Source organism: Nycticebus coucang, chromosome 6, assembly GCF_027406575.1.
Source record: "Nycticebus coucang isolate mNycCou1 chromosome 6, mNycCou1.pri, whole genome shotgun sequence".
Lineage (NCBI taxonomy): Eukaryota > Metazoa > Chordata > Mammalia > Primates > Lorisidae > Nycticebus > Nycticebus coucang.
In genome coordinates, this window is record NC_069785.1 from 50,291,240 (window position 1) to 50,318,635 (window position 27,396).

At 38.6% G+C, this 27,396-nt stretch overlaps 1 protein-coding gene across 3 annotated transcripts in view; it reads right to left on the reverse strand.

Moving 5' to 3' along the window:
- FBN1 (fibrillin 1) overlaps positions 1-27,396 on the reverse strand; it is a 242,553-nt gene that overhangs the window by 86,751 nt on the left and 128,406 nt on the right. For all 3 annotated transcript variants that reach the window (XM_053593723.1, XM_053593726.1, XM_053593725.1), the window contains exons 13-24: positions 25,985-26,104; positions 22,180-22,305; positions 20,186-20,308; positions 16,420-16,542; positions 15,206-15,358; positions 9,786-9,839; positions 8,074-8,199; positions 5,514-5,639; positions 4,842-4,961; positions 4,479-4,616; positions 3,566-3,616; positions 1,821-1,946 (exon numbers count right to left, since the gene is read on the reverse strand). In XM_053593723.1, the coding sequence (XP_053449698.1) occupies positions 1,821-1,946; positions 3,566-3,616; positions 4,479-4,616; positions 4,842-4,961; positions 5,514-5,639; positions 8,074-8,199; positions 9,786-9,839; positions 15,206-15,358; positions 16,420-16,542; positions 20,186-20,308; positions 22,180-22,305; positions 25,985-26,104 (1,386 nt within the window). The remainder of the gene's footprint in view (positions 1-1,820; positions 1,947-3,565; positions 3,617-4,478; positions 4,617-4,841; positions 4,962-5,513; positions 5,640-8,073; positions 8,200-9,785; positions 9,840-15,205; positions 15,359-16,419; positions 16,543-20,185; positions 20,309-22,179; positions 22,306-25,984; positions 26,105-27,396) is intronic.

A 27,396-nucleotide genomic window follows, 5' to 3' on the forward strand; every position in this document is an offset into this window, starting at 1 on the left:
CACGCCATGACAGCGTGGCTTCTCTCTTTCACAGCTGAAAGCAAACTGCGCTCTTTATTGCCGGAGCTCGTCCAAGCTACCGCTATCACCTTTTCCTCAGACCCCTTCATGTCTGGAAAGGTAGCATAGTGGACTATGGAATGAGTGCTGCCCTACTTGAGATTATAGAGAGAGAACAGCAAGGAAAAGCCATTCTCTTTTCTTCTCAAATACCCTTTTCACCTCGACATGTGCTTCTGTGCGTTCTTCAGGATACATGTAGGACAGCGGCAGCCCCAACCCCAAATTCATGGGATTGTGAGGAAGAGTAGAAAGACCAGAGGTCCAAAGACCCAGATTTTGGTCCTTCTGCAACTAAGTTGCTTGTCTTTGATAAATTATGCCTTCTTGGGCCAGAATTTCAACATCCGTTAACTGATGTTGTGTCCACCTCTCAGGAGGGGCTGTGAAGCTCAAATGAGATTATTTAACTAAAAATTATATTATAAAGTATAATTAAAATACAAGCCATATCTTCCTTCTCTTTCTCCTTCACAATGTAGTCACTAACAGTTCAACTAAGTGCACGAGCTATGTTAGAAAGAGGCAGATACTTTAAAAATGAATCCTAAATAAAACACTGCAGCATCTTTCAACTGAAGAACCAGGAAGAAGTTTCTCTTTAAATATAGATTCCCACTAAATAAAGAAACTCTCTATGACTCAAAATGGTATTGACTAGGATCCTTAATTACAAAAACACTCTAGGCTCTGAGTACTTCTTCTCTTCATGCTACTTGCATGACAAAGAATAAAGTTCTATAACTAAAGGTTTGCTAGTTCTAATTTGTATGTGATCAAAATTGCTTAACTGCATACCACTTTTTTAACCACGTATAGTTCTCTTCACTAAGGATGTTCTTCAGAGTAATGTGGTTACAGATTACAGCTGAGCAGCATTTCCAGGGTCTTGGACTCAGAAACCAGGGAACCAAGGGATATGTTCCTGGCAGTCAGAAACCATAGTAGTAACACCAGAGTAAGTCTGCCAGGCTCTACAAGCATGACTGTGGGACCTCAGATTTGCTGCCACTAGGAGCTGTTAGGGCAGTGGTTCTCAACCTTCCTAATGCTGCAACCCTTTGATACAGTTCCTGTGGGCTGCGACCCACAGGTTGAGAACTGCTGTGTTAGGGGCTTAGGACTTAGGGTCTAAGAATCTAGAGTTCTAGGCTCTGTGTCCAGACTCTTCCACACCATTGGGATGAACTGAATGAACCTGAGGATCCCGCACGGCATTCGGCAAGGTGAATCCTACCATAACCAGCAGTGACTTACAGCCCTGGGCTCCCTCAAGTTCACTCTTCAGGGAGTGGCAGCTTCACTCCTGATACAGGTGTTTCCTGCAGGGACCTGCCCTCCCAGTCAGTGGCAGGACATGAGTCGAAGACATGGGCTAGGGTTTCCTATTATGTGCAAATGTCCTTCTTCCTAGCGCTCACCTTGCACTTTAGAGTCCATGGTATACAGGGGCAGATTTAAGAGCTCTAGAATAATAATTGCAGTGGTAGTGATCTAAGGAATAATTATATATCAATAAAGGACTAAAGTTTTCCCTCACTAACATGCTCTTAACCATTTTGAAAATATGTTAGCAATAAAAACAAAGCGCTTGAGTCAGGATGACTTTGTCCAGGAAGCCATTGTGGGTCCTAAAGAACGCGCTGAGTTTGGGGGCGTTGTTTGTACTTCAAACCAAATGTGTGGCTGAGTTTTGTTAACTGAGTTTTTAACAATCTTTAAGAAATGATTATTATAAAAACAATGAGCTCAGTGCTTACCAAGGCAGATCCTTCCTGTGGCATCTAAGGTCATGCCATTGGGACACTGACACTTGAATGATCCCCTTGTGTTAACACACAGACCATTTTTGCACACTCCTGGGAACACTTCACATTCATCAATATCTAAATAGGAAAGCATGAAGTTAATATATCTTTATTATATCATTCTATCTTACTACGCTTACAGAGTCGCAACTGTTCGCCATTTTGAACCTAATTAAGTTCACAAAACTAGTTTGCCTCCCTGTAGTTCCTATAGGATTTCAGGGATGTCTGAATAGTGACTAGGCTGAGCCCATCTTTTACCAAAGATACAGGAGTCTCTCCATTGGCCTCAGGGAATAACTTTGGAGTTGTGGAGACAGAGAGCTGGTGTGAGTTCTCAGGGACAGGGCTGGTAGCTGTGCACATCTTAGGTAAAGTTACCAGGAGCCATATAATTTGCTTTATGAGACTAGATGTCTGGAAAGAAATAGAGAAATAAAAATCTGGTCCTCAAACTAGCAGAACATAAATAGTTTGAAGGTGAGCAAAGAAAAGATTCCCACTGAAGAATATGTGGGCTAGGGAAGGGTCTTTTCCAAGAAGTGCTGAGAAATCACCAGAAAATGTGTAACTAATTGTAACTTAGCAATGGTCTCAGCTGTTCTGTCGATGGCTTGGTGGGGTCTCACCTTGGGCTGAGGAAAGTCAAAAGATGCCCATGTTCATTCATTCCTTGTTAACCCAATTCCTCTCAAAAGTACCAGTCCTTCCCAGTTTGCTTAATGGAGAGCAATGTGTTCTCTGTACTTAATTTGGAAAAATATTTACCACCAAGTTAATCCAAAGAAAGGCACTTACTTGCCAATGCCAAAAAAAGGGGAACATTAGTTAAGAAACTCATACACACTATGTCTGTATTTAGAAGAAATAGCTTTCCAAGACAAGAATGTTAAAAAAATATATACTAAAATCTTTCCTTATAAGACAGATAAATGGGGGAGAGGGTGGAGTCTACCTTTTGGGGTTCCTTCATTGTAACAAGTTCTGGCCACTTGTACATTAAAATGTGCTGCTGAGGTCAGATAAGTTATTAACACTGGACCAGAGAAAGGCCAAAGGATTCAGTCATCATTTGGAAAGCAAGACCTTGGGTGGGGGTTGTAGTGTTCTTCTTTGTTTTAACAGAGGAAAAAAAACTCCATTTCATCCCACATATGGGACTAATTGCTGTTTTTAAATTTTTTCAGCTGCCGTGTCATGTCAGGTTGAGTTAGTCACCATGACCTATGTCTATCTGGGACTCTGTGAGAAAGAATTGCCGTGAACTGGAGAGACTCCACATAGACCTCCACAAAAGATGCAGCGGAGTGGTTTCTAAATCATCCACGACCACGAAACAAATAAACAAAAAAACCCCAGGGCAAACCAAGAGAGATGTAAATTTTACAGCCTCATCCAAAACTCCCTGTTTTGCTCTTTCTGATAGATAGCATATTGGGTGTGCAGTTATTCTAAACTACGGTCAGCCGAAAACACTTTCAGCCACCCTGTCCTTGGGCCACAGTGATCTGACACTGGTGATACCATATACACACTTGTGAAATTAACATCTGTTCTGTTGGGCAGTTCTCATTATTTTTTTTTTCTCTGCTGCATATTTCTCACTGTGATGTTACATGACAGCTTTATCCAGTCCAAGTTAATAAAAGTCTTCTTTATGCACAAAAAGTTTATAATTTATAAATAAGCAGAAATACCTTCACATTGTGTTCCTTTAATTCTTGAGTACCCTTTACCACATATGGGATCTGTAAGAAAAAAAAAATAAAACAAAAAACAAATTTGAGATAACAATATCCAGACTTTATAGTTATGACATAGTTTTAAAAACATTACAGAGGGGCTTGAACTCGAATTACATTTAGTTGCTATGAATAAATATGAGATAACAAAGTATTTCTGAGATTGCATAGGTGAGGAAGAATAATAATGAAATGTCTCCTCAAATAAAGCTCAATGCCTCTAAGATATCCTAAAAGACACAAAGGTACCCTCTAGAGAAGCTTGGGTGAGCGTTAAGAGGGAAGCTGAATATAGATGTCCCTCTTCCTATTATCCTGAAAATAAGAATCATGCTACAGGATTACTGTAACATGAATATGGAAAACATAGTCTAGAATTTAGAGATCTCATGCCCTGAAGCATTCACACTACATAAATTCACACTTCTATGTATCCAAACATTGAATCAAGAAAACCACGAAAAAGACTCTCAAACCTCAGCTTCCCAACAGATTTAGACGTTCAGCAGCAATCATCAGGAAGTTTAGTCACGAATATTGGTTTCTTTACACCCATTAGTTTTTTGGAAGGGAATTTGTACCTGTAAAAAGCTCAGGACCCCTAACCACGAGGTTCCCGAGAGAGCCAGTAGGAACTGGTATTCCAGGGAAGCAGCGCAGGCTAACCACATTACAGTGTGGTTACCGAAGCACTTAAAATCTTTGTCCTTGACATTTATTTCCCATTCCGCAGTATGTTTCATTGAGGTCATTAGAATTAAGTCTCTTAAAATTCCAATGTGAAATTAAATAAACAAAGTACTAGGCTTTCCCTTTTTATGCAGAAATCAAAGGGTGGCTTAGGAGCCCCAGCGCGGGTTTCTCTTACCAACTTGGCATAGGGTGCAGGGGCTGCCCCAGGCAGCACCCAGGGAGGAGCAGCACTGGGACTTCAAGGTGGCTCCGTTGATGTTGATCTCACACCGCCCGTCAATGACAGTCTGCCAGCAAGTGCCCTTGATGGTTTCTGCAGACGAGGAAATAATATTTAATAGGCATTTAATAGAATCTCTGTCAAAAATCTAAACATGCATGCACATTGGAATTACAGCAAGACTAGCGTGATGAAACAAGCAATAACGACAGTTTTTAATGTTGTTTTCATTCTTAAACTCATTTGCAACTTAAAAGTTGACATTAAGTATAGCAGCTTTGGTAAACATAGAAAAATTATTCTAAGAAAGATAAATACCTATGCAGATGGTTTTTGTCGGGTCCAAAGTACTTTCAGAGGAACATTCACAAATAAAAGAGCCTGGGCTGTTCTTGCAGACTCCGTTAATGCAAGGGCTTGATTCACATTCGTCGATGTCTGAAACAAAAACAGGTCCATTTACTGCTAAAAGCTACTTTGGGGCCTTAATCAGTGCTTCAACTTTGGTCTGAATTGCTACCACACATCCTTCTTTAGACAGTGAAGCTGGTCTCAATAGATTTTCCTATACTAGCCAAAAGAGTGACAGAGCACAGCTCCATAGTACAGAACCCAGGACTCAGCTACATCTTTTTAGTTAGAAAATCTTGTGCAAATGTATATGTGATTTCTGAATCATGAATTCAAATAACTTATATGATATTTTATTCATGTATTAAATGATGGCAAAAAAATGCCAATTGAAAGTTGTAAAATGAAACTTTTAAATGGTATTTAGGTGCAAAATACAGGGCAAATAGAATGCCAATTGCAGGTCAATACAGTCAGTGGCTTACAAAGTGCGTATGAGTGCTATGTAGAACAACAGCATTTCAACTAAATGGGCATGAGTATCTACAGTACAAGTGACCCTAACTTATTCTTACAGTTTTCTAATGGCATTCTAAAAGGCAGCCAAGTACATAATGTAAGAACAAAACTATAGCTTACCTTCACAGGTTTTTAGGTCAGGCTTATATATAAACCCTTTGGGGCAGGTACAGACAAAACTTCCAGGAGTGTTTCTACATTGTCCATTGTCACAAAGTAAACTGTTCAGTACACATTCATTAATATCTGGAAAGTCGATGAAAAATGAACATTTAGAAGAGTCCATCCCTTGCTTGCAATTTTTTTTTGCTTTTTTAGGTTAGATCTTTAAAGTCACAATAATAAGATCAATTCAAACAAAGAGGTGAAATTTTAATACCATTGGGTTTTTCCTAAATTATCTCATTTTAGGAAACTAGGGGTCCAACTTGGTTATCTAAGCTAGGTATTTACAAAGTCTATAGTCACTAGACACTATTTAATTCACTTCTTTCCTTAGCTGGAAAAAAACCTGGATTTGCTGGAAATCATTGATCTTTATTTCATATAATTAATTGCTTCATTGTGTCAGAATTAAAAAGACTAATCTTATAGATGTGAGAAACTAAATAAATGTTCAGAAAGTACAGTCTATCTTTGATATGTGTAAGTTCTAGGATGGCTGTTTTTTTTTTTCTTATAACAATCTTTCTTTTTTTTGAGACAGAGTCTCACTATGTCACTCTGGGTAGAGTGCTGTGGCGTCACAGCTCACAGCAACCTCTAACTCTTGGGCTTAAGCAATTCTCTTGCCTCAGCCTCCCAAGTAGCTGGGACTACAGGTGCCTGCCACGACGCCCGACTATTTTTTAGGTGCAATTGTCATTGTTGTTTAGTAGGCCCAGGCCAGACTCGAACCCTCCAGCCTTGGTGTATGTGGCAGGTGCCCTACTCACTGAGCTCCTTATAATAAGCCACCTGTATGTGGCAGATGCTGAGCCCCTTATAATAATTTAAACTGTCTCCAGTTTATAAAGTACAAAACAATCCGTAGGGTTTATTATTATCTTTGGAATCTAAACTCATTATTCAGCGAGCTAAGGAAAACTTGCTTTTAGCTGATCAGTATGCCTGCCTGGAGCAAAATCCAACTTTAAGGTGTATATCATTTAGATAACTTTGGATTTGTAGAAATTATGTGGTTTGTTATATTCCTTTAAGCTCAATTATATCGCACAGCCCAGAAAATAGGATAGACCTTTGAAAGAGATGGTTTACACATTCAGAGATTCTAATTAGACCATCATTTAACACATTATTAGCTCTAACATAAGAGATACACAAATTTAGCACTGGAAAACTGCACAGTTCACATTAGTAAATATGCTTAAATCAGTTAACATATTTATAAAGTACTTAAAATGTGGAAAAATCAAGTATGAAGTTATTTTATTATCTAGCAGGCAAAGAGCATGCTGAGAAGTCTATCAAAGTGGTATAAGGAATGCTAGTGCTTCCTCAGAAGGTTCCCAGTGCTGGAGGACTTTGGTAAAGTAAGAGATATGAAAAATAAAATAGCTGGATTCCCTGGGACATATGAGGGCAAGACTTTCTTCTCTTGGCTCAGAACTATATATATCTGGATGGCAGATAGTGGAGTCCAGCACTCACCACGCAGTTGGTATTATGAGTTGTGTTGAAAGAAGGGAAGGAAAATTATAACCTATAACATTCTGAAATAAAATTTAACAAAAAAGAAAGACTTTTGTATTTATTTCAATCTGCATCATCTCTGAAACACTACGTTATTCCCAAAACGTAGACCAGTACCTTTGAAAAATACCACCAATGACAGATGAGAGAAGCTCCCAAGTCTAAAGCCCTTAATTGCTTTCAAAAAGCAAAAAATACATTTGAGGTCTCATATTTTACCTAAGCTTTTTATTTTTCATCCCATTCCATAAAAGTATTTTCGCCTGTGTGTTTGCTTGTTTTTTGCCTCCAAATTAAAATGATGCACCATCCTACATTTTGGTTTTGGCAGCTCCTAACATACTCCTATGAGTATGAGGATCTTGGTTTTTGAAGGTCAGCCTCAGGGAACTTTAAGCAGTATATCTCATACAGAATGAGAAATGCATTTCAGAGAACACTAGCCTAGGCAACTGGAGAATGTTTAAGAAAACACATTAGCACCTTTAGTGCCCATTTAACCATTTTCTTCCCAACCAAGTGATTTATTTAGTTACTAGCCAGTACCTTCATTAAGAATTGTTAGAGTATCAAAAATGGTGTGTGTTCAGCCTCATAGAGCATTTATCCTAAAATCAAGGTGATAATGTCATTCCCATAATCAAACTTTTGTAGGTTCAAAAGTTTGTGTTTCCTTTGGTTAAATCTACTAAGTGGCTGGGACAAGAGCTGCTTCACTTAGAAAAAACTAGGATAAGCCACATGAGATTGGTTCAGAATCTTTGCATTTTATATATCTAAAGAGATTCTCTTTTAAGGAGTGAATCTGATACATCATTATTCGTAAGTTGTCAAGATTCAGTTAAGTAAATTTTTGCTAATAAAAACGCGTATATGTCATGCTAACATCCAAAAGGTAAAGCATCCATTTGCCCAATCCTCTAAGTTAGGGTAAAAAGAGGAATTCATTATGCATAAAATGTCTTAGGAAACGGGTAAAACTACTTACCAACACAGTTTTTCCCGGTTGAATCCACTTCATATCCCGAATTGCATATACATTTGTAGGTCCCACGAAGATTTTCACAAATTCCATTTGGGCAAATGTCAGGATCTAAGGCACATTCATTTATATCTGCAACACGCACAAAAAAATTTTTAAATCAATTAACATTCTAGAATAAACACCAAATGAACTGTTAAAAGTATAACATTACAATAAATGTAATAACCTTCGGACCTCTTGAATTAAAAAAAAAAAACTTTCACTTGGAAGAGAATGCTTGATCCCTTTATCTTTCACTGTAAGATATTCTGAGTCAAATCCTTTTCCACTAGTCCCTAGGAAGAACTTGGTATCGGAGCTGGAACCACAAGATTACCTTAATCAAGATGAAGGAGACCTCTTGGATATCTCCTGGTCCAAGCACCAAGATGGAAAAGTGCATCAACTGCAGAGCCCAAGTCCCTCCCTCTTCCCATCCACCTCCCACACTGCCACTGTTGCTAACATCCTAAAAGCAAGGTGACAAGTCATTCCCATGGTTAAACTTTTGTGAGTTCAATAATATCCATAAGAGTAAATTAAAATATGAATCCTTTGTTTATTTACTCCAAATTTCTCACTCTCCCATGAATGTACAACGCCCTCTTCACTGTGTCAGGAATACCTAAAGCAGGTCTATTAATTGGCCAATGGTCGGCTTGAACATCACATGCTCCAAAAAAGCCTGTGCTACTCTGCCCTGATGAGGTGGGTCCCCCCTCTTCGGTGCTCTCAGAGACTGAGGAGGCTCTCGTAGGCAAGGGTGATGCAGAATCACAATCGGTGAATGGGCAGTCTCAAACCCTGGTGACTGACTCTTCTATAAATCGGGTTGACTTTTTTTATTCTTCTCCAAGTCCCTATCACAATGTATTGATTCCCTACTAACTTCTTATTCGTTATAAATTCCCTTACTTCTTCTCATTCCTCTGCTGAATATTCCCTCCCCATCTTCATTCAACATAATGATGAAACTAATTGTGCTGAAGGAATTGACAATCAATTCAGCCAGTCTACTTTTTCTTCTGGAACTCTCCCGAATCAAATTGTTTAGCTTTATAATTAATAAAAGAATCCCTTCTGCTTTCTGCTCACCTATTTTTTACCCTTGTCCCAATTCTTCCTTTTCACTTTAATTCTTTCCATGGCACCAATATTTCTCTAGTTCTAATTTCTACACTTAAATACTTCATTCTCTTTCAACTCAATTAACTGCTGTCACTGCTTGTTAAAAAGTATGATGACTCTCTTTTGCCATCTTTTAACAACTGAGCTCTTGACCATTAAGAAATCACTCCAAAATGTAGATGGAGAATGGTTCACTCAGTCTATAATCCTAATTGTACTTGATGGTGGAAAATCCAAAGGAGGGTCAGGCTGCCAAGAATGAGCAACCACAATCAGTACAGCCCATCTGCAGGTCCCTTTAACTGCCCTGGAGACTGATCCTTCAGTGGCCAAGCCCCACACCCACACCCAGCAACCCCAGAGCCCACCGTGCCCTGCTGCTCTACCATGGGGCCTCTATATGTCCAAGGTACATCACTGTGTGATGGCCAGAGAGGGACTCAGGCCAAACTGGTGTCAAGGGACCAACTGGAAACACAGGAAGGTATTTGCTGTGTTTGCTGCCTCTGCACATGCTTAAGGTAGTAAATTCTGAAACAAATCCTTACCACTGCCTGCTGATGTCATTCCCGGCCCGCTGCTGCAGAGTGCCTGATATTCCGCTGCAATAAATTAACAGATAGTAAATGATTCCCTTGTTCGCAGAACTGGTGGATCCTGCCCTTGGCTGTGCACACATCATTTCCTCCAAAGTGAGTAGAACCCGAAATAAAGTGGTAATGGAAAAGGAGGCATCTCCTGGGGGAGTCACCTTTAGACAAGCTCCCGGCTTAAAGGCTCTGCATCATTGAGGAAAACAACTATTAAGGACACAGGCAAGTTAAGGCAATTCCTTGTGCAAAGCACTTTCGGAAAAGGTGTTTTTCCTATAACTTGATTTTGTTCACCAGGGAACACTTTACACTTAAAGTGAAATGTGCCTGTTAAAATGTGGTTTCTTACCTATTAATAAAACTTTCTCCCACCATCTTGGGAATAATTTTGTGTCTCAGTATTAGCTGTTTTTCAGTATAATCGAGTTCTTAACATTTCCTCATTTCTCTCTGCAAATTCTCTAGCCTCTCGTCACAAGAACAACAGAGTCTCTGCTCTTGTGTCAAGTCTATTTTTAAAGTTTGTATTTATCAGAAAACTGCATTTGTCCTCTATTCATAGGGCAAGAATTGCTTAATGCTGGAACTGTGAGATCTTACTGAAGAAATGGAGGTACACAGAATATTTCTGCAAATTTGTGATGGGATCGGATTTTGATTTCTTAGAATTAATACTATGTTTTTGCATACAATGTCAACAGTATTTAGAGATGAACATAAGAGTGAATGCTGACAATGGAGAACTAATTCAAGTCACACGGCATCTGAGGAAAAGAAACTCAGTGTCTCCTTAGCTGCCCAAGGTTTCTGGCAACCACAGTCTCCTGGTCAAATGTGAGTCATCTGCACTTAACTGGAAGGAGAACTGGATGTTAGGGATGGTTTTTTTGGTCTTTTCTTGCACCTTAACTGTTGAAGCAAATAGCTCTTATACTCCAGCATGCTGGACAACTGAATTCCTGATGTGGAGGAAAATGAGTTATACAAACAAAAAAATCACTGTATCTTCTAACAAATGTTAATTTGAGAAAAGCAGTGAAATCCTTTAATTTTTAAATCATCTTAAAGGGGGCCAAAAAAGGAACGAATGGGAAGGTGCCTGCCACCTCCTGTTTGAAAGCCAGGGACTGGGAGCAAAAAGCAATTTGTCCCTTTCTATTTTGTGACATCAGCAATTAATTAAAATGCACATGAAATACTGTAAGTAATAATAAAAATACTAAAATCATGCCAGTTTTGTAAAAAGCACTTTTACAGTTAATGGTGAATTAGCTGATGCTTGGCCTAAATGGAAGCAAACCATGTCACCTTTGTTTGCCATTCGGCCAGGATCTGGTATGGGACTATTGTTTGTAGTGAATTCAAATCACCACGGGTTTGAATGCCTATGATAATGCTTATTGTGGGAGTCTTGGGAGCAAGTCCTTTCCTTCTGCTAGTTTTCTCCTCTATAAACTGGAGAGAGTGATGCCCATTTCACCTGGTAGTTCCACAGATTTACTGCAATTGTAACTGTGCTCAGCCCAAGTGCCGAATAAGGGGTAGGTATTGCTGAGCTAACTCAATACAGTGTCATGGGGACAGTGCTGTGGGGACACAGGAGAAAATTCCCCAGAATTACACTCCTGTGGGTTTAACTGTCTGATTTCCATGAGGAGCAAATGGCACCGTCAGAAGGCTGAGGAGGCACGAGGGCTTGCTGAGCCCCTGAATGAGCTTCAGCATCCCGCCAGTACCAGCTTCACACACAGCTTGCCTGACGTCGGAGCACAGTGGACTTCAGATCTTATACAACTGGAGTCGCTCACTCAACGGACTGAAGATGCTTCTCTGGGGTATTTTCAGTACTTTCTAAAGATCCTCCCTCCCCGCTGGAGTGAGGGATATCCTACATTTGGATCTTTCATGATTTGGCACTTTTATCCACGAGAAAGGTAGAGAGACCAAACTGAGCAAAACCGTTCCCACATGTGGGCCTCTTCTGTGTAAATTCACTCATATATAAAACAGAAGTTAGTGGAACTGGGCCTTGAATTTAACTCTCTTTAAGCTTTACGGCTGCTATGGCTTGAAGGTGTCCTCCAAAATTCACGTGTTGGAAAATTAATCCCCCGATGTAAGAGTGTTGAGGGGTGGGGCCTACTGAGAGGTAACTGGGTCATGAGGGCACAGCCTTCATGAATGGGATAAGGTTGTTATCAAGAGTAAGTTATCTCCAGAGCAGCTTGTTATAAGAATTCCTTAGACATATACTTGGTCCAGAGGAAAATGTGAAAGCAAAGAACCATATATATCAAGATTCTTGGATTCTGAGTCTTGGCTCTTCCACTTGTTCAACATGTGAACAAATTACCTACATCCCCTGTGCCAGCTTTCACCATAGTCATCTGTCTTGTAAATTCAAAGTATAGAAGAAAGGTATTTTGAAAAGCTAAAGTAACATACAAAAGGATGACATTAATAATATACAACTCTCAATTTATATGCAAGTATCTTTGATAGAACGATATTTATATATCAAGTATTATAAACATGTATTAAACTGTTAGTGATCATATATAAAATGATACACATATGAAAGGATTATATGCATATTATTCACTGGGTGAAGTGCTCAGCCAGAACAAAGCTTGTTTTCTTTTAATTGGCAGCCCTCATTTCTTTTAAAGTCTTCCATTTAACTTTAAGTTCTCATAATGTATTTTGATTTCTAGGTGTAATTTCAAAACACTATTATTTTAATAATAAATCTTTTTTTATTATATGCTAGTTCTAGTATGTTTCTTTTTTGCATTTTTTTTATTATTAAATCATAGCTGTGTACATTAATGCGATCATGGGGCACCAAACACTGGTTTTACAGACCGTTTGACACATTTTCATCAGACTGGTTAACATAGCCTTCCTGGCATTTTCTTAGTTATTGTGTTAAGACATTTACATTCTACATTTACTAAGTTTCACATATACCCTTGTAAGATGCACTGCAGGTGTAATCTCACCAATCACCCTCCCTCCGCCCCCCCCCCCTCCCCGCCCTCTTCCCCCTCCCCCTATTCTTAGGTTGTAACTGGGTTATAGCTTTAATGTGAAAGCCATAAATTAGTTTCATAGTAGGGCTGAGTACATTGGATACTTTTTCTTCCATTCTTGAGATACTTTACTAAGAAGAATATGTTCCAGTTCCATCCATGTAAACATGAAAGAGGTAAAAGTCTCCATCTTTCTTTAAGGCTACATAATATTCCATGGTGTACATATACCACAATTTATTAATCCATTCGTGGATCGATGGGCACTTGGGCTTTTTCCATGACTTAGCAATTATGAATTGGGCTGCAATAAACATTCTGGTACAAATATCTTTCTTATGATGTGATTTTTGGTCTTCTGGGTATATACCTAGTAGAGGAATTATAGGATTGAATGGCAGATATATTTTTAGATCTCTAAGTGTTCTCCAAACATCTTTCCAAAAGGAATGTATTAATTTGCATTCCCACCAACAGTGTAGAAGCGTTCCCTTTTCTCCACATCCACGCCAACATCTCTGGTCTTGGGATTTTGTAATATGGGCTAATCTTACTGGAGTTAGATGATATCTCAAAGTAGTTTGATTTGCATTTCTCTGATGATTAAAGATGATGAGCATTTTTTCATATGTCTGTAGGCCGTGCGCCTGTCTTCTTCAGAGAAGTTTCTCTTCAAATCCCTTGCCCAGCCTGCGATGGGATCCCTTGTTCTTTTCTTGCTTATATGTTTGAGTTATCTGTGGATTCTGGTTATTAAACCTTTGTCGAAGACATAACCTGCAAATATCTTCTCCCATTCTGAGAGCTGTTTGCTTGCTTTACTTACTGTGTTCTTGGCTGTGCAGAAACTTTTTAGTTTGAATAGGTCCCAGTAGCATATTTTTGAAGCTGCTTCAATTGCCCGGGGGTCCTCCTCATAAAATACTCACCCAGACCGATTTCTTCAAGGGTTTTCCTTGCACTCTCTTCTAGTATTTTTATAGTTTCATGTCTTAAGTTTAAATCTTTAATCCAGTGAGAGTCTATCTTAGTTAATGGTGAAAGGTGTGGGTCCAGTTTCAGTCTTCTACAGGTTGCCAGCCAGTTCTTCCAGCACCGTTTGTTAAATAGGGAATCTTTTCCCCACTGAATGTTTTTAATTGGCTTGTCAAAGATCAAATAACGGTAAGTAGATGAATTCATCTCTTGGTTCTCTATTAATAAATCTTTAAATCTTTTATGGATCAGTCTTCATTTATTTTTTAAAACTTTTAAAATTAAATCATAATTATGTACATTAATGCATTTATAGGGTACAATGTACTACTTTGATACACAATGTGGAAAGCTTACACCAAACTTGATAACATAACCATCACCTCACTTACTTATTTGTTGTGGTAAGACATTTGTACTCTACTCTTAACAGTTTTAGAATATACCCTTACAAGTCAATCTTTAATTTATTTTAGTTGGGGCAGAAGTAAACTTCCTGAGCCTTATATGCAATCCAACCAATCTGAGCAACATGCTTTCAACATTAGGTGCCAAGTTACCTAAAAATTGTATTCAAATACTGACAGTCTATTGTTTTAATTTTAGTAAACTAGTTTTTACTTTATAAACAGAAATAATTTGCATCTGGAGAGGATCTTTCAGATTAAGTAAGGCAACTCATTTTGTAGATGAGAAGTCTAAGGATCCTTTTTCTATATTATTCTATTTTATAATTAAATTTATGAATGGATGCCATCTTACATCCATTGGAAAGTGAGAAAAATTCCTAAAAATTCTTAAATAAACAAAAATCAACAAAGAACTATCCCCACCATAATGAAACTTTTCTGCCTGTGCATGGGGGAGCAAATTCTGACTCGCCATCAGCTCTCTTCTCCCTATCCATCCCCACCAGAGAAAAAGACTATTTCCCTAAGGTTGAATAAAATCTTTTAAGAAAACCACAGATGACCTTTTGAAAAACAGTTGGAAATATGCAAGCAGTCTAAAAATTATTTACTTTTGTACTGCATAAAATTCTGGTTTTATAATTCCTGCAAAATGCAAACATCAGGAAACTACTTTAGAAAACAAGGTAAGTTGCATGTATTGCAAACAGCATGAAAATTATTGAGGTGGGGGAGTTCATATGGGAGGTACAAATGCATTGCCTATTCCAAATGATTGTGAAGACTGGGTGAGTAACACCTGGTTCGACACTGACCAGCCTCCAATGGGACCCCAGGAAGGTGACGATACACCTAGACAGCACAGAATGTAATTTTTCTTTGTGACTTTCATAAATGCAAATCCTCAGATCATGGCAGAAGACTTGCAGCATGAGGGTATCTCAATGATACCACGTACCTGAATTCTGCGCAGGACATGGCTGGCAAGGTTCCCCAAAGGCGTACTCTGTGCTGGCACAACAGCATTCCGATTTAGTAACAGCGCCAAACAAGGGTTTGACACACTGGCCCCTCTTGTATCCACCGTAGCATGTGCTCCGCATGTGTGTGTCTAAACAGGAAGAAGCGTCTGTCATCACACTGTCACTTCAAACAATGAGAACCCCCCAGGTCAGAGTTGAAGCTGGTTTTATTTATCCATCATCCCTGTTCCAACTCACAGAGAATGCCTCTGGTATTAGGGCTTAACAGAAAGAAAAAAAAAAAACGTAAACAAGAAACAAAACACATTTGGCTTCCAAGAACTGGAGAGCAATGGCCAGACTCCAGTTTTCTAGAGACTATCCTAGTTTACCAAACCGTGACACCCTTAAGTGCTAGGTTTAAATCACGTTCATTTTTGTCTTCCCAAGCCTGTGCAGAGCAAGCACTTAATAAATGTTGAATGAATGATGGATGAATGTTCAATCTCACACCATGCTAAATAAGACCTTTATTAGAAATGTGGCCTACCCTAAAATAAACATGCAATTACTGAATGTCTGAATTAGGTGTACTTTCCAAAAAGGAGAAAGTTTAATCTGTAAAAGGTTCATTATATAAATCTGTAGATGTTGGTCAACTAAGCAGTGTTATCTTTACCACCAGGGAGGGAGTTTCCAGCTATGCACAATCCTTTCCCTATTCAAAGGGTTTACTGAATACCTTTCTTAAAAATGATTTGGATAAAATGTGTATCCTTTTCTCAACAAGTCTCATACTTCTTATAAAACCACGTAAAATTATTGTCACAGTGTTTCCAGAATGTCTATATTCTCCTTTGCTTTCTACACTACTCCTGGATATTAGTTCTCTATTAAAATGTTGGACATAATGACCATATACAGGCTAATCTCAAAGATCACTAATTATTGAGAAAGGAGGGCTAGAGAAAGTTGAGGACAACTATTCGATTAGGGAGGAAAAGAGCCAGGGATTTCCTTTTTTCTCACGTATCTCTGCACATCTTTCTATTCCTTAAATACAAAATGTTGTCAAGAAGAGGACTGACCCCTATTGCTCCACAAATATTCCTTATATCTTATCTGCGTAGTGGAGTACACTTGTTATTGGTGGGTTTTTTGATTGACAGAGGGTGATCTCTCTCATAGTCCAGCCAGGGCTTTTCCTTACCCACACACACGCGTCCATCCAGACCCACGGCCAGCCCGGGGAAGCATTCGCATCTGTAGGAGCCATCAGTGTTCACGCAGCGTCCATTCATGCAGATCCCAGGTGTTTCACACTCGTTGATGTCTGTGGTGGGGAGAGGCACTCATTAAAAACAAAGTGATGTTTACCCAATACTGTAACATGTTTACAATCACATTATAACACTTGAAGATGGGGAGGATAAAAGATAATATGCAACACCAAAAAATTAAAGCTCAGTGAGACACATTTTCAATTTCCTTGGAAAGAACAGTAACAAAATCAAGAGAGAACAGCTATTGGAGCTTATTACTTTTCCTTGAAAAGGTACTTTAATAATATTCTCCCAAGAGTTTTCTTTTTTTAATTCATAATAATCACAAAGGCAAAACAGAATTGGAAGAAGAAGAAAAATAACCACTAACGACCAGGGGTTTGGGGTAATGCGTCACATTTTAGCTCTTCTAGGACTGCCAGAAATTTAACTTGATAATAAAACTCTATCTTTGATATGGGCAGGAAGCTTTTCCTTTCGGCATTCATCACCCAGACTGGTGATAATGACTGCATTATCATCCATGCCTTAGCTCTCTGGGGCAATCAGCCTAACGTCAAGGGACGTACAACTGAAGCCTCGATGGAACGCCATAGAAAAAGAACAGAGAATGATCATAGAGAATTGTAATGACCATTTGTAGCCAAGTAACAGCACTGTAAGCAACTGAAACGCAGCAAAGTCTTTCTTGAATATTAAAAATAGTATAGTCTTGTATATGTATAACATTCCTAATATAGGAAGGTCTGGTAAAAAAACTTCACTGGACACATACTAATAATAGCAGAAAGTTTTTTCCCCTTCCTATGGGGAAATAGAAAATGTACCAAAATTGTGTTTTAGAAAATACATAACACTTAGAAGCAAGTTGTTCCCTCTGTGATACACAACTGGTGTATTTCCTTTCTCTTGACCTTAAAAAGGCAAACTGAGAGTAAAACACCTTCGTGTTTTACTTAGTTTGTGTTGTTTGGCATAAAATATATTCAGATGGTCCAAGATTCCATGTACAGACTGTATTTAAAACAGCATCTATATTTAAACGCATGAACTCAAATCAGTTCAGTTATCTGGTCATCCTTTTGTTCTAGTTGAAACATGTAGTAAAACAAGTAAAACAGAGGAGACTGTAGCCTGAAAGATGATGGGAAGGCTTTTTTTAGGTTAAAATAAATTTTATTAAATGTTAGAAGAGATTTAGATACAATTCATAATTCCTTATAAGCGCCAATCCTTGTCTATTCTAATAGTTTCTATACAGATTTAGAAATTTTGCCGTGAAATGGGGGCTACAAAACATTTCTTAAGAAAGCATTATAATGCTAATTTCAGGCAAAATAATGTTTACAACTGAAATCTTTGCATGAAAGATTTCAGCGAGCAGAAGCTCCTATTCTTTATTCTAGCGACAAAAGTATGGGAAAATAAACTGAGGAATCCATGAGTATTGTGTAAACTTCCCAAATAAAATGAATACTAATCAAATTAACATTAAAAAAATAAAGATACTGTCACAGAGAAGTATCCCTTATTGTAGGATATATTATTTAAGAAGCCTTTTTACATTAAACGCTATGGCAAGAGCGATAAACCCTATAGAAGACAGTCTCCTTACACAGAATAATGAGAATTCATTTATTTTAGAAGTGAAAGGCATCTCCCTAGGTAGTGTTGCTGGTATACAAGGACAGAGATATAACGCAGATCCAGAGGGACGAGGGGCGTCCCATTGCTTAAAATTCGCAGCCTCAACTTTCAGAGAGTAATCAGACAGACCATAGGGTTCAGGAGATTAATTAATCATGGAGATTAAATTAGCATTGTTGATTTCACTTTGAAGAGTCATATCTTTGTGGGATTAAAACTAAGTTCTCAGTGCTAAGAGAAAATCGTAACTAATAGCTTCAAGGGGAAAATTATGCAAAGGGAAAAATTCATCATACAAGGGATTACTTTCTTTCTTTCCCCTTTAGTCTTATTACAGTGTCTTGTATTCTCCATTCTGTACTAGAACAAAGAAGACAGAAGGAATAACGGGGTGTTATGGAGCACTCCCCCGCCTCCTTAAGAACGCTAAAGTTAAAGCAAACCATTCACACTGTCAGCACTTGCAAATGAATAGAACAATTAACTTATTGATAAGATACCATTTCACTGGTTGTAAATGGTCACCAAACCTTATTTCATCTATGAGGTCATAACATCTTTTGGAATAGCATTTTCTATTGGCCATACGTAATGCTGAGAGCCTGCAGCCGGGTCGCCAGCAGCCCACAGGCACTGAAAGTGAATCTCCACGTGCTCTGTGTACGGACAGGAAGAGTGTGTGTTCTCACAGAAAGTCTGCTCACAAAGGGGCTTTCACATTTCCTTCTATTATTTTGTTTGGAAGCCTAATTCCAAATATTCCAGCAATCATTCCCTTCCCCCTTTCTTTTTTACTTGTACAGTTGTAATTGGTACAACTTGGTACTTTGTTTTACGCTGTCTTACACTGAAGAGTATTTCCTCGTGGTAAACCTGTCTTTCCATATAAGTGCCCCCCAGGATAGGGCTCACAAGTATAGAAACCATTTTCCTACTTCAAATTTGAAAAACTCAACTGTTCTGCTGCAAAGACACATTTGCACAGTATTAAGAGCCACGGATGTGAAGGTCATAGAGAATGTAGGTAAATAACCAAAGGCTAGAAGTTCTTTTAAGCCTGGAGAAAATGCATATCTTGCCAAGGACTTAGCACAAGGCTTTTTTCCATCACACGTTTACCAAAGCTGTCCACGAGGGTCACTCACTAAAGAGGCACCACAGAACTTTATCCTCCTTTCTCATCTGGAATAGCTGCCTCTCTACATGTCTGCATCTGAAACTATGGACAGAGGCTGTGAGTATCACTTTAGCAGATTTTCTGGATCTATTTTGAGTATGAGGTTCTTTGAGAAGTCTGGATCCAATTCAGATCATGTAATAATCACTGACCTTTGACTAAAGCTGGAGAAACTAAGCACAAATTTATCTCTGATGACTCTTTTTAGGGCCCCAGTCTTCAACAGGACAAATAAAAATCCTCAAAATTGCTTCAATTTCTGAAACAGTGAGATTATCTCAAAAGTTGTCAAGCTAAAGAATGGCTCTTGGTGTGTTTATTTCTTCTGTTTAATCCTATGTCCCTTTCTGCTTATGCAACTTCACAAAACCTAAATCAATTGTCCATAAGAGATTTTCTGTTTCTTAGGATACCAGGAAGAAATTACAAGGAAGAGATGGCAGCAAGTAAGAGTCTACGATATTCTCTCCAAGTAAAGATGTCAGAGGTGGCAAATGACAGACATCAAGAAGCCTAACTGCCCTTATTCCCCAAATGGAAAGAAAAGGCTGAACTCAGCTATTTTAGAGAGATGCCCACATCTGTTGGGAGACTAACGGCCAGTTTGGCTTATTTATTTGCTACCTAGCCTTTCAAGCTCCTTTGACAAGACCTCAAATACCCTTTCTGAAATACAAATAGCCTTCTGGGTATAAACTGCAGCACTTTAGATGGTTGTGTTTTAGAAGGAGCTCTAGTCAGTTTTCCTAAATGAGAATTAGGAGTCCTCTAAACAGGGGAGAATCATTAAGGAAAGGTGGTATCAAGGAGCAAGGCAGAGAGGAGAAAAAGCAGGCGAAAACATGATTTAAGAGTTTTATAACACAAACCTTTGCAGTAGCGCCCATCTGATGCCAGCTGGAACCCAGGTTTGCAGATACACTTAAAACTGCCATCTTCATTAATACACATCCCATTAAGACACATGTTCCTTATGCTGCACTCATCCATGTCTGAAAAACACAAAAGCAGGTATTTTCTTATGGGAAGAGAAGCCAACTTAACAAAGGAAGCCAACCTGGATGAATATAATTCTGTTTCTTTACATGTCTTTCGTTTTTTGTTATTATAGCCCAAGGCAAATTTTCAGCCAAATTTTATCATTCAAGGAGAAGAGGGGACAGATGAAATACATAGCCCAAACGAGAGGGATTCTTTTTAGGAATAGCAGTTTACAAACTGAAAAGTGTATTACAGCCCAGTGGGCATCTTTATTCTGAGATTCACATTAATTCTCATACCCTGAAAATTAAAGTAAAATAAAAACCAAGACTTACTGAAACATATTTAGGTCTCATCCTAATTCTTTTAAAAGTAGAAACCAGAAGACAGCTTGTAATATGAAACAATTTTAAACAGGGGTAGGAAAAAATTAATTTTTAAAATACGAGACTCAACTATGGATTATAGCCATGCCAGCTAACCTTTAGGATCCCTTGATCATAAATAGGTGTTTAAATTCATCACTATGCCATTTTATTTAATATTAGAGCTGTCTTGGAAGGCACTTGTTCTTTTGGACATGATTTATTTTCACTTACAGTCTTTAGAAAGACAAAGAAATTTAGGATATTTTTCTTTTCTTTTTTTAGAGCTGGGGTCTTGCTGTGTTGCCCAGGCTAGAGTACAGTGCCTATTCACAGGCACTGTTAGGCACACTACAGCCTCAAACTCCTGAGCTCAAGAGATCCTCCTACCTCAGCCTCTAAGTAGCTGGCACTACAGGGATTGTTTTTCATTTTCTTAACAGAATTCTATCCCAACCAGGAATTCTGGCATTAAGTCTCTGAATTGAATCATTAAGATAATATTCTGCCAAAAATATTTCTAAGAACAATTTTGAAATTCTTTTAATGTATGAATAGATTCTTGGAATATTTCCCAAAGACAATGGGAAATAGGATAAGGAAAATTCTTCATTTTTTGATAAAGGTCTATTAGGTGGAAACTCATCAATAATAGTCATATTTTCATTCAGTAAAAAAATGGCAAAGAAAAATGATTAAAGCCACCCAATTTCAAATGAGGTGATTAATTCAAGAGGAAATATTAAAGGCTGCTATTTATAGTTAATGTTTCTCTCAAACAAATCTTGCATTGTCACATGCTGATTAGTAGCATTTTATCACCAGGCAGACACTTGAAACAAAAGGATTATAAATGACTAGAGAAAATACGGGTGAGGTATGTCCTATTTTTTAATGTATAAATTATCATTTATTAAAAACATCATTACCAGGGATATTTATTTTATTTATTTATGTATTTGTTTTTGAGACAGAATTTGACCTTGTCCCCCTCAGCAGAGTGCTGTTGTGGCCTCATAGCTCACAGCAACCTCAAACTCTTTTCAAGCAATCCTCCTGCATCAGCCTCCAAAATAGCTACAACTATATGTGCCTGACACAATGCCTAGCTAGTATTTTTATATTTTTAGTAGAGACAGGGTCACACTCTTGCTCAGGCTGGTCTCAAACTCCTGAGCTCAAGTAATCCACCTGCCTCTGACTCCTGGCCTTAAGCGATCATCCTGCCTCAGCCTACCTAAGTGCTAGGATTACAAGTGTGAGCCATTGCACCTAGCCCATTACCAGAGATATTTAAATGACAAGCTCTCCTAATAGACCAAAATGTTGTTTGGCTCTTATAAATGTGAATTAAGACATAAACATTGTGGATAATTAGGCTTGCCTTCCAGATAAAATACCTGCAATATATTTGATACTTCAACCTTATAGTCAATATTTGGCTTGAACTTGTTAAAGACCCCTGATATTGAAATCATAATCAAATATGAGGTAGGACCTTAAGATGTTGTTATTACCTTCACAGTTCTTCCCGTCTCGTGTAACATGAAAGCCAGCATTGCACACGCAGTGGAAACTGCCATCCGTGTTGATGCACCGTCCGTTATTGCAGATCCGGCCATTCTGTAAACACTCGTCAATGTCTAAAAATTCAAGTTAAAAGGCAAGACATAGCTTTAGTTAGGGGATTTAAAATTATTTTATTTCTCCCTTCCTCCATTTCCAAACTTATCATCTTTGCTTTGGGTTTTAATTACTTAAAGAGGATATCAAATACTATGATATTTAGAGTTAGAAAGAAATCTGACTGAAAAAATATACCTGCATAATCACAAATTATCTAAATCTAATTTGTAATAAGACTCCTTAAATCTCAAGTCTATAAACAGAATAGATTTTTCTTGACCACTGCTAGCTAATTTATTGCACCAGTATATATTATTATTTTCACTAAATTTTGGCTGGTATCTTTAAACACATGCTTTTAAAAGGCAGATTTTCTAACTCTGTCAGAACAATAAAATAAAAATGTTATTTTTAAGAAACTCGTTCAATTCTGTGCTTGAAAAACTGTCAATCATATCACTCTGAACATCTACCATCCTTATGACAATCTGGTCCAAGTATAGTTTTGTTGCTTATATATTCTTAGCCTTTTTAAAAATAACTTTATGGGCATTCTATCTACCAAATAAAATACTGGTACTATGGGGGTATTTCCCCCATTTGTCTGTTGTGGTTAATATTACACCAAAGTACACAATAGAGCTTGGTATGTGGAAAAATGGCAATAACTCAGCCTGTATCTCATTTAAAGATTCATAATTAACAGCCTGGCCCCCTGGATTATCTGTTTCCCTCAGTTTCCAGAAACTACAATTCTGGATGAACTTCAGAGAAGATGAATACAAACTGCCTTGTCTACACTGCGTGTGGTCATCTCCGGGGCGCATTCCCAGAGGTAGGGATCAGGAAGCAGTGTCGAGCCGGAGGGGGCAGATCTATCTGTGCAGAACTGAGGTCACAGCTGCCTGAATAGAAGCACCCCCAAACATCCTCTGGACGACAAGAACGTGAGCCGGTGGCCTACTGGTCCTCTGGCTGTGCTGCGTCTGCATGGTGTCTGGTGGCTGACCCTCAGACGCACTTTCTCTCTGGGCAGATCCTGCAGTGGTTTCCACACGAGTCATTGGACCCGCTGAGGCAGTCTGGGCTTCTCTTCTGTCTGATCTTTGTGCCAGCAACCTACAATCTTTTTCTCTCTCATTTATTTCTTAATCCTTGGTAAAATCCGGCTTGCTCCACACTCCAAAAAATGGTAAAATATTCTTGAGCAGACTTTTTTTTTTTTTTAGGATTCTATAATTTCTGAGGCTCAAAGTTAAAATAAACAGAATAAAGAGTTCATCTTTTTCTCTCCTCACCAATTTGAGAATACCACGGGGCTCCCCATTGCCTTATAAAACAAAGGGAAAGTTCTCCTCTCCCGTGTTCTGTCTGTCTCTCTATACCAATGTATTAAGCCCTCCAGATACTTCTCAGCTAAGTATACAGCCCTTTGGACCATTCTGTGGCGATTTTCATCTACAAAATAATGTGAGCATGTTCTGAAATTCCTATGTTCAGGATAAGCTCACCCTAGCTCTTTTTTTGTGTGTGATAGTATCTCCTCTGTCACCCTGGGTAGAGTGCTGTGGCATTACAGCTTAGAACAGCCTCAAACTCTAAGCCTTAAACAACCCTGTTGTGTCAGCCTCCTGAGTAACTGGGACTACAGGCACCTGTCACAACACCCAGTTAGTTTTCCTATTTTTAGTAGAAATGGGGTCTCGGTCTTGCTCAGTCTGCTCCTGAACTCCTGAGCTCAAGCAAAGTATCTGCCTCGGCTTTCCAGAGGGCTAGGATTACAGGTGTGAACCACCACACCCAGCTAGCACTAGCTCTTTAAGAAGAAAGGGGTGGAGATCATCCTCAGTCACTAATTTAAAGTCTCAGACCAAAAGATAACTCCTTGCATTTACACTGGCTGGCCCTTGCCCAGCTAAGTGCTCTCAATAATCACTTCTTTTTGCTTATTTAATAGTGAAGTGTCTGAACATTGATTCAGATACTTCATTCATTTTGTTTTCTACTACTGAAAAATGCCTATTACACTATGTGCACATGCTAATTATTTTAAATAATTATAATATTAAGAAGGTTCTCAACTCAGTTAAATATACAGCTTATCCATATTTATAATTCCCTATGTAGGTCATAAAAATATTAGTAGATCGAAAGGCTATGTTCCAGTTTTTTCTGCTCAAAATTGCCATTTATGGCACTGATGACAAGAAATCTTGAAGAACCAAATTCAAAACCAGATCACCAATAAAAATTAAAAATTCTGTATATTTTCAGTTCACATAGTTTCATTATTGGCTGCCAATTTTTAAGTGGCAATAAACCACTCTACCTTTCCTTGTATTAAATTTAAAAGAGCATTTACTTATTTTTCTCTGGCCTTACTGCATTAATAATACACTTTACGTTGTGCCAAGTTTATAGATATAGAGATAGGTGTTTAGGTCCTCTAAGGTTGAGCAGTATATCTTATTTATTTCTGTTTTAGAAACTTAGCACACAAAAGTCATTTAAAAAAGAAATATTAGAGCCAGGCACGGTGGCTCATGCCTATAAACCTAGCACTCCGGGAGGCTGAGGTGGGTGAACGACTTGAGGTCATGAGTTCGAGACCAGCTTGAGCAAGAGTGAGACCCCCCATCTCTACTAAAAATGAAAAACTAAGGCAAGAGGATTGCTTAAGTCCAAGAATTTGAGGTTGCTGTGAGCTATGATGCCATGGCACTCTACCAAGGGTGATAAAGTGAGACTGTCTCAAAAGAAAAAAAAAAAAAAGAAAAGAAAAGAAATATTGGGGCTGGTGTGTTGGCTCCCACCTATAATCTTAGCACTCTGGGAGGCTGAGGCGGGAAGACTGCTTAAGCGCAGGAGTTCAAGACCAATCCAAGTACTAGTGAGATCCTGTCTCTATTGAAAATAGAAAAGTTAGCCAGGCATTGTGGTGGGTGCCTGTAGGCCCAAGCTATTCAGGAGGCTGAGGCAAGAAAATCACTTGAGCCCAGGAGTTTGAGGTTGCTGTGAGCTAGGCTGACTCCACCTCACTCTAGCCTGGGGCAACAGAGTGAGATTGTCTCAATTTGAAAAAAAAAAAAACCTATTGAATGGTTTATAAATTAATTAAAAATCAAACTTGATGGGAAATTTCAATGAAGGGATATTTGTAGCTGTGCCTCTCAACTTTTAATGTGTACATGTATCACCAGGGGATCTTGTTGGAAAGTGGATTCTGACTCAGTAGGCCCCAGTGAGACCTGAGAGTCTGTGTTTCAACCAGTTTTCCCACATGCTGCATATTGACAACCAGTAAGGACTTACAGGTGACTTCCTTATCCTTCAGACCTTCCCATTAAGAAATTAATTGCATACAATTTCACCGGAAATTCCTGTTTCTGAGTTATAAAGAACAGTCCTACTCTTTATACCTCTCAGATGAAAACTCAATAGGCAACAGCAATGAGACAAAAGAGTAATGGAAATAAGATACTCCTGCAGGCACAGAGGCATCTTTTAAAATCATTTGGGTATTTGCTAGATCTTACGACACTGTCCTACAGAGTGACAATTTTAGAGATTAAGTACAAGAAGCAATGGGACTGAATTTGCCTCTTCTGACAAGGGCTACAGTCCACTGAACTCCTTGAGGCCAACCCCCAACTTGGTATGCGTGAACCATACCCGGCACAGCAGGACCGTACGTACCTCGGCACTCCGTCCTGGTGAGTGTGCTCTGATACCCAGCTCGGCACTGACAGGTGTAGGAACCCTGGTTATTAATACACTCGCCACCAGCACAAGGGTTTTTCTCACATTCATCAACATCTGCGAAGCACAGTGCATTTTAGTGAGAAATCAGCAATAGCTTATAATTCAAAGACTTTATTGGTTTTATCTTTTATCCATACAAAAACTTTTCCTTTTAAGAAATAAATAGCATAACAAAAGGTTCTTTTATCTTTCCATACAATATACCACCTCACTAGCCATTTGAATTCTTATTGAGCCATTTGAATTCTTATTGAGCTGTTCAAGTGTATTATTTTCACATGTCATTTTTCAGAGAAAAATTCCAAACACATAGCAACTCGACACTCCAAGCCAATAACATCTCTTTTCTTTGAGTCTGGCCTAAGTGAATCAAACAGACAAACATTTCAGAAGTGGCTTCTGGATAAGATTCTGAATATCTCTCGAAGCTCTATTTTTTCCAATAAAAAGAAGACCTAATCATATCTAAGCATCCCCTGCTGAGGTCTGGTAAGAACATTAGAACAAAACATGGAGCAACTGTCATTTAAAGGGCACTGTTCTCACCCACCATCAAATCCGCCCCATCCCCAGATGTCCTCAGCATACAGGCTCCCAAGAGTTAGCCAGGCATAGTGGTGGGTGCCTGTCACTTAAGAATGATCAGATACTTGGGGAGAAATTGGTTCGTACCCTCCTATTTGTAAAGATGATGAACTGAAGCTTAGCCAAGATAATCAACCCACTTGTCCACATGCTTCTCAGCAGCAGACACAGCTCTGCCCTCGTATTCCCCAACCCTGAGCTGGATGATCCTCTTCTGCCCAGCTCTGGAAGAAGTGTTCGGACTGCCAGGAAACTAAATAGCTTGGGAAAACAAGAACAACTCATTTCTGACTGATTCATAATTACAGAATTGGAATGTGTCACAGAACTGAGAGGTGAATTTATTAAAAAAAAAAAATAGCAGATAACAACTGGGTATTCTTATACCATCCAACAAATTGATTGTTCTGGTGTTATATTTCCTCCCTTCACCAGCTTAAATGCCTCATCAACAATTTAAAGTTTCTCTCTTTAATTTTTAATGACTAACTAGAGAAAGCTGAAAAGTTACCCATTTAAATTAGTAAAATGTGAAAATTTTCATAATATTGGGGGACATTTTTAATACTTTCATCTAATGGCCAGTCTTTTGGTAAGATGACTTAATTTGGTGTTGCCAGTAATGACTTAAATATATTTTACAATGAAAGTTAAAAGTCATTGTACAGGCTGAACAATGGCCACCAAATATGTGTATGTCCTAATCCCCAGGAACTGTGAACATGTTATATGGCAAAAGGGAATTAAAAGTTGCAGATGGG